The sequence below is a fragment of the Cimex lectularius genome, unplaced genomic scaffold, assembly GCF_000648675.2.
Source record: "Cimex lectularius strain Harlan isolate CLEC.00 unplaced genomic scaffold, Clec_2.1 scaffold220, whole genome shotgun sequence".
Taxonomy (NCBI): Eukaryota; Metazoa; Arthropoda; class Insecta; order Hemiptera; family Cimicidae; genus Cimex; species Cimex lectularius.
Genome location: NW_019392830.1, coordinates 71,050 through 79,434, shown reverse-complemented (window position 1 = coordinate 79,434; position 8,385 = coordinate 71,050). Strand labels below are relative to the sequence as shown.

The 8,385-nt window shown below is 32.1% G+C and overlaps 1 protein-coding gene across 1 annotated transcript; it reads left to right on the top strand.

The window, feature by feature from the left end:
• Positions 1 to 7: 7 nt before the first annotated feature.
• LOC106674371 (aurora kinase B-like) lies at positions 8 to 7,290 on the top strand. The gene is made up of 8 exons (XM_014407027.2): positions 8 to 223; positions 3,604 to 3,759; positions 3,818 to 4,508; positions 5,809 to 6,003; positions 6,060 to 6,194; positions 6,377 to 6,535; positions 6,595 to 6,826; positions 6,893 to 7,290. Exons 2-8 carry the CDS (start codon positions 3,609 to 3,611, stop codon positions 6,977 to 6,979), a joined length of 1,650 nt encoding a protein of 549 aa, XP_014262513.1. The 5' UTR covers positions 8 to 223; positions 3,604 to 3,608; the 3' UTR covers positions 6,980 to 7,290.
• Positions 7,291 to 8,385: the final 1,095 nt, after the last annotated feature.

Sequence of the window (8,385 nt, the reverse complement as noted above, 5' to 3'; positions counted from 1 at the left end):
GGCCCGTCCGCGGTTCCCTTTCCCCTTCTACCTTCACGTTTGAACAGGAGTTTCCGTTACCGGTCTCGGGTTTTTGGGGAACAGGAATTTTTTTTTCTTAAACAGTTATATTTATTTATTCTCCCATATTTCAGTCTTTATTCTATTTAAAAAAATTCCTATCAGAAGACATTTACTCTTTACGGATCTTTCTACGAATTCCTCATTTGTAAACAGAAGATCAGTAAGTGTTTCCTTCATTTTTCCTATTTGATTTCATTTTCTTTTCTCTCTTATTTCTTCACACTTCATTTAACTAATCCTACCTTCGTTACGCTATCGCTCGTATGCTTATTTACTAAGTTTAATTAATTTATATTCCCTTTGTTTTTATATTTAACCGTTACGACCGTTATCGTTTTTCCCCCATCCTTATCTATTATGTATCCGTAGTTTTACATAAAACCAAAATTTAATATAACTAGACAATTTATTGCTCATTTTTAATGTTTAAAATTATAAACAAGATTGAGCTATTCAAGATTACTTGTTCAAGGAGATACACTGAAAAATTCAAAAGTGCGATGTCTCTCCATACTTACAGACATTCAGGACAACCCTTCCATAACAGATTTTGAATTAATAATTGTAAAAATTGTTCATAATTGAGGCGATTAGATTCAAAACCTGCTCAATCCATTTTCAAAATGTTTTCAGGAAACAAAAAAAGTTTTAGGGCCATGCATTATAGATTTGATTTTTTTTATTAGTACAAAGGAATTTCTCCAAACATTTAAGGTATATTTTTAATGTTTAAATACATATTAAATAAGATTGAGCTATTCAAGATTACTTGTTTAAGGAGGAATATCTTTCTGAAAAAAATCAAAAGTCCAATGTCTCCCCATACTTACAGACCTTCAGGACACCCTTCCATAACTGATTTTGAATTAATAATTGTAAAAATTGTTCATAATTGAGGCAATTAGATTCAAAACCTGCTCAATCCATTTTCAAAATGTTTACAGGGCAGTATATATTACACAGGGCGGGCGACCAGGACCCGAGGGGTTAAAAGCCTGAGTAGGCCCGTACCCCATCCCTAGAAGGTCCGGGACCTGGTCGGCTCACGAGTCCTGTATAAACCTATTGGACCTATTCACAAACCCCAGGATTGTGGACCATTTTATCCTGGGGAGTGTTTTGGTTATGTCCTCTCCTTCGAAAGTATTAAATCTTTCCCTAGCATACCTATCGCATTCTGCGAGGTAGTGTCGGGCCGTTTCTTCTTTTGTTTCGCAGAAGCGGCAGAAGGGGTCTGGTAGAGTACCCATTATGAAGAGGTGTCTTCTCAAGGGGCAATGGCCCGTTAGGATACCTATCAGCCTCCTTATTCCCCTCCTAGAGTTAGAGAATAGCCATTTCGATTCTTTAGGTTTGATTTCCTTCAGAAACTCCTTCGATTGTCTGCATCCTGGGGACATATTCCATTCCTTTAGGAATTGTTTCATGCCCCAGCTACCTATACTCTCTTTTGCTGTGCTTAAAGAGTGGGGTAATACCGGTTGTGGTCCGACGAACTCAGTATTTGAACCTTCCTTGGCCAGGCTGTCCGCCTCCTCATTGCCATAGTGCCCCTGATGTTTACAGGAAACAAAAAAAGTTTTAGGGCCATGCATGATAGATTTGATTTTTTTATTAATTTTTATGTGTACAAAGGAAGTTCTCTAAATATTTAAGGTATATTTTTAATGTTTAAATGTATATTAAACAAGATTGAGCTATTCAAGATTACTTATTTAATGAGAAATACCTTACTGAAAAATTCAAAAGTGCGTTGTCTCCTTGTACTCACAGACCTCAGGACAACCCTTCCATAACAGATTTTGAATTAATAATTGTAAAAATCGTTTATAAGTTGAGGCGATTAGATTCTAAACTGGCTCAATCCATTTTCAAAATGTTTACAGGAAACAAAAAAAGTTTTAGGGCCATGCATTATAGATTTGATTTTTTTATTAATTTTTATGTATACAAAGGAAGTTCTCTAAATATTTAAGGTATATTTTTAATCTTTAAATGTATATTAAACAAGATTGAGCTATTCAAGATTACTTGTTCAAGGAGAAACACTGAAAAATTCAAAAGTTGAGGCGATTAGATTCTAAACTGGCTGAACCTTTTCAAAATTTATTTAGAAATCGTGAGATGCAGTCTGGTGTGATGTAGGTTTCAGAAAAACATTTTCTTTCTGAAACCTACATCACACCAGACCGCATCTCACAATTTGTAAATAAATATCGATTAACGGTCACTAATCATCACACATTTTCAAAATGTTTACAGGAAACAAAAAAAGTTTTAGGGCCATGTATTATAGATTGGATTTTTTTATTAATTTTTATTTGTACAAAGGAAGTTCTCCAAACATTTAAGGTATATTTTTAATGTTTAAATACATATTAAACAAGATTGAGCTATTCAAGATTACTTGTTTAATGAGAAATATCTTTCTGAAAAATTCAAAAGTGCGTTGTCTCCTCATACTTACAGACCTTCAGGACAACCCTTCCATAACAAATTTTGAATTAATAATTGTAAAAATTGTTCATAATTGAGGCGATTAGATTCAAAACCTGCTCAATCCATTTTCAAAATATTTACAGGAGACCAAGAAACAAGTTTTAGAGGCATGCATTATAGATTTGATTTTTTTCAATTAATTTTTATTGGGAAGAGAAAGTTCTCCAAACATTTAAGGTATATTTTTAATGTGTGGTTTTTAGTGACCGTTAATTAATGATTATTTCGAGATCGGGAGATGCAGTCTGGTGTGACATAGGTTTAGAAAAACATTTACTTTATCGGGTCAATTAAACTTAACTGCCGACTCCTAACTAAAAATTTCAAAAGTGCAATGTCTCTTCATACTTTAGACTCTTCCATTAAAGATATTGTATCAATATAGTGAAAAATGTTCTTTAATTCATCGGTACATGGAATATATTGCAACAGTGTAATAATTATTTATATGTTAAATAAGATTGAGCTGTTCTGGATCATTTAAAAATTCAAAAAAGTAATTAAGTAAAGTGTTTTTTTTTCTTTTATAAAGGTGTCATTTCTTAGGCTCATTTCACCTTAAGGCTTGTACAGCAAAGAATTTTACTTATTTTCCCTGCAGACCTCAAACAGAGATATCACAATTTAATATGAAACAGTCAAATCTTAAAATCATTAATAGTATGTCATTTAAGTATGAAGTAATATGAAGAAATTAGTTATTTTCATGACTGCAGCGAAAAAATGTAATACTACTAGAAAATTTGAAAACAAGGTTGATAATCCCTCAGTCTTCTCAAAGTCTGACAACAAACTTGTTGATTTTTTACTTGTTAAAGTTCCCCCCCGCTTATTTATCAGTTTTACTTTTACACACACTTGCTGGCTGCCAAAAAGCAAAGCATAAAAAGCTATTTGGTACTACTTGCATAATGAAAAATTAATTTATTGATTACTTATAAAATACTGTATAGGTCTTAATAAAATATGAATATCTATACCTAACCATCCCTATGAATAACTGAAATGTGTCTGACAAAATCATTTTTGTTTTGTTTATAGCAAAAATGTCTGAAAAGGAAAATAACCAGCCCTGTAGATTAAGTAGACCTGCACATCACAGGTGTACAAGTAGCTCTAATGTCCCGATTCAGCCAAAACGTCCACTCGTAAAAACGTCAATCCCTGACAGTCGGTCGAGATCCTCTACAAGAAATGGTAGTGTTAATTTTCATAAATAAGTTTCATGGTGAGATTTGATTTTTTCTTCCCTTAGAGGCCATTAAGGATGTTAAGCAGAGGTCCAACAGTGTAACAAGGGTACCCTTAACTCAGAATCTCAAGCCGAACGTTTCTTCAACTCAAGAGAAAGTCAGAGCCAGATTGGAGAACCTTAAGGTGCAAAATTTGAAGCCTATGGAACAATTTAAATTTAGTTATCTTAAGAAATCTTCTGTACCGGCAAATCCTACCAAACCAACTTCAGTCAAGAGGGAGCCGATAAAATCTGTTGTAAATTCGGGTCTGGTCAAATCTAGTTGCAGCCGGCCAGTCACATCTGCAGCGCAGTCTACTACGGGTTTAAATCGAAAATGCATTAGTACAACGAATGGGAAGCCTCAAGAGAAAGTAAAAACTGTTCCGGCTGTAAATGTGAAGAAACAATTCTCTTTCTCTGACCCCAAAGTTGATTCAAAGCAACCGGCAAAACGGAAGATGGTACCTCTGCAAAACCCAATGTCTGATGTGCAATCTGCTCAAGTTCAATTGGCTGACCAAAGCAACCATGTCGAGGCGCAAACAGAAAACGTAGAAACGGAAAATCCCCAAGAGTTGGAAGATTCATGTATAGTTGAATCACTTCCTGAAGATCTTCCAGAAAAACAGGTCAAACCATCGGAAAACTCTGAAGAATATCTGGTTCAAACACCAAAACCTGATGGAAAGCCAAAAGAAGAAGATGATGGGTAAATTGCCATTATATACATATATTGTTAATTTTATTGCTCTTTCATTTTATCAATTATAAACCATAATTGATTAAAACCATGGCCATTTATTAAAAGGAAAGAACACTAGTGTGTAAGTGTTGAAGAATTTAGAAAAGTAGATATTTTGAATTGTTTATTTATTTTTCAAAGGTGGACTTTTTAGTATTTCAGTTGCTATCTTGTTGAATTTTTAGCTTCGAGCAATATCCAAATACTTTAAACTGATTTTGGGTTTGAAAATGTTTTTAACAGTGAACACTGAGAATAATTTTTGTCAAATTAGTTATAATAGTTGTTTGGAAAACTGACGTTATGCTGTAATTATAGTCTTCTAGTCCTAGGTTTTTTTTTTTTCCAATTGAAATCTTTGATGTCAGTATGCAGAAGCATTTCAACTCCTTGGCATTAAGCTTTTCATTTCTTGGATTTAGGATAATTTTCTAGTTCTTTGCTTATTTGGTAGTTTAGGAGTACCAACATTGGGCGCAGATTAATCTCAACTAAATCTATTCTGTGCCTTTGTATTTGCCATGCAAGACCATAATAATGCCCTAAACCAAACCATAAATAAATGCCAGAGAGTATGGGTTTTTTTTTAATGGATTATAGTATGAAAAATGTACTATAAAGAGGTTTGACCATCGTCCACGACAACCATATGGTTGTTGGACATTATACCTCCTGTATGACAGGAAGTATTTACTTACATCCATTTTAGAAATTGTTTCCATTATGTAAAAGTGTAGGGCTTTTGAAGCAAAGCCTTCTTTCTATTCACAAAAGCTATCACCTCTCCAAAACATTTTATATATGTTGTAATTGTTCCAAATAAAGTTCAAAATTGGTAGAACATCTTGGAACAAAACCACAGTGTTCAGCAGGCTGGCCTTGGCATATCCACAGCCCTGTGGGTTAAGATTAGTTGGTAAATCATATTTTTGGTGCAGAGTATAATTTGTTGAAAAATTGTTTGTGCCTTGGTTTTTGAAGCAACGACCAGCATTTTTTCTGGCTTTGTTAGGCTTGTATGACTTCTTTATATTTTTCTCTTTACCCCCTTTGTGAAAGGACTTTGCTTGACCATGGCAAACCTTGACCTTGATTTGACAATTGATGAATAGTTTATGTAGTGCTGGTGTTCACTAGTGTAAATTTTTTACTCATACTAATAATAAAAACGTTTCTGTACATTTTACTGGGTTAATAAAGGCCTTGATTTTTTTATATTATTTTTATTTTATTTTTTTAATGCCCCTATGTATATGCAATGTTCTAGAAACAAAAAGTGGGATTTGAACCACTTTGAAATTGGGCGAGCGTTAGGAAAAGGTAAATTTGGTTGCGTTTACCTGGCAAGGGAGAAACAGTCACAATACATAATAGCACTCAAAGTCATTTTTAAGTCTCAAGTCAAACAGGCTAAACTAGAACACCAACTGAGGAGAGAAATTGAGATCCAAGCTCACCTGAGGTAAGGTGATTAAATGGTAAAAAAAAATATGGTATTTTAATCTAACTTCTTCACAGGCATCCTAACATCCTTAAACTTTATGGCTACTTCCACGATGCCAAACGGGTGTACCTTATTTTAGAATATGCAAAGATGGGTGAACTGTACAAAATATTAATGGAGCAGCCTGAAAAAAGATTTAATGAAAAGCGGTAAGAGGCATAAATATAACAATAACAAATACATTTAGTTAGAATTTCAAATTTATTGTGGATACTTAATATGGCACGTACAAGTAGTTATAATATCTATTTATGTTTTAAACATAATAAAGTGGTTGTTATAAACTACTTTTTATCTTTAATTTGTTTAAAAAAATTATGTTCGATTTCAGGGCTGCATTTATAATAAAACAATTGGCCGACGCTTTAATTTATTGCCACAGCAAGAGTGTAATACACCGTGACATCAAACCTGAAAATATCTTGCTTGGGGCAGAAGGCCAACTTAAAATTGCAGATTTCGGTTGGAGTGTTCATGCTCCAAACTCAAGGTTGATTACCAATTGTTACATAGTTTGTCAACTTTCTAGTGAAATTTTTAAATTTTTAGGAGAGAAACTATCTGTGGAACTCTAGACTATCTTCCTCCGGAGATGGTTAAAAATCTGCAACATGACTACACAGTTGATCTGTGGAGCAGTGGCGTGCTGTGTTATGAAATCCTCTGTGGCAAACCACCATTTGAAGCAAAAAGTTACAAAGAAACTTATTACAATATAACTCATGCGGTTTATTCTTTTCCACCACATGTTTCCAATTTAGCCTGTGATCTTATTCGTAAAGTATGTATCTTTCTGCACTTCTTTATTTTTTAAAAATATTTTTAATCATTTTTCTTTTTCAATCAGTTGCTTGTGATTACGCCTCACCAGCGATTGCAGCTCAAAGACCTTCTTCAACATGAATGGATTTGCCAGAACGTCACATCAGCGTAAAAAGAATAGCCCAAATCGAAATGATTATATTGCAATTATTTTACAACATTTATCATATGTATAATATATATTTTAAGATTGATCATAATACTACATTTGTGTTAAATAAGTTAAATTGAATTATATAAATGTATTCTTCGAATTTAGAAGGCATTAGAAGAATTGAAGACTTGGACTGCCATTTTTAAGACTTTTTATGACAATTCAATTTAAAAAAGAAAGAAATTGTTTTTTATACAATAACATGTTATATTTGTTAGTTAATTGTTAGTTCGTAATATAATTATGAGTAAAATTCGGTAAAGTTTTTACTGTTGTTAGTGTAATATGTCTGACCTGTGCTAAATAATAATAAAAAAAGTGATTTTCTAATTTTTGAATTCTATTTTGAATATTCTTAAACAGAAAAAGTAAAAATTAATTCAATACAAATGTTTACTGTTTTAAATGGGGGATAGTTTTTATTTTCATCAGTGGGCTTTTGTGGATAAAAAATAACTTGAGAAAAAATTAATTTGTTTAATTAGAAATTAAAAGCATCAGTAATCACAGCAGTAAAGGCAATAATGACTTTTTAAACTGGGACATAAAAATTTATATACTAGCAATAAATAAAATATATATTTATAATAATATTTATATATTATTTACTGCTATCTACAAAATATACATTGAACAAATAGTATAGTTATATACAAATCTGATCTATCAGATCAGGCAGTGGGCAAATCCAGGCACCAACCAGTGCTGGAACTGTAGCATTTTCATTTGACAATGAATTATACTCGGTAATGGTAAATATTTAAGTTTTCCTTTTGAAAAATTTTCTAATAAAGTTTATGAGTGATGTTTAAGAAAAGTTATAAAATTAATTTTTTTTCTTCCTTCAGTTGGGATAAAAGAAACATCTGAAGCATTATTCTTCACCAATCGTTAATTGGTAATAATTACATAAATTATAGATGCAAGATGGTTATATCTTTTAAAACATAATATGACTATTAAACAATTATAAATTCAGTACAATATAAGGTAAGCTTATTAATCAAATTTGTAAAATATGAATATCAATATTATATTTTTATAAATAACTAGCTTTATATAGGGCGTGAAATGACCTTAGCCGTTAAAACACCCTTAAAAATTAATAATAATAAATAGCTTTATAATTCTTCGTTGCCCGGGGATATAAAAAGTGTTATCTCTGTTAGTAAATTCTAACGCCCATTATTTGTTATATGCTGATTTCTCTCGAAACCCTCCCGGCACTAATAAAAACTAAAAGTGAAAGTTTCTTCGAAATCAATAGTTTTTGTTTTTACAATTAACACTCACGAATATTCACTTTTATATATACAGATATAGGTATGAGTGAATTTCTGGAACGTACAAATAAAAGTAAATAA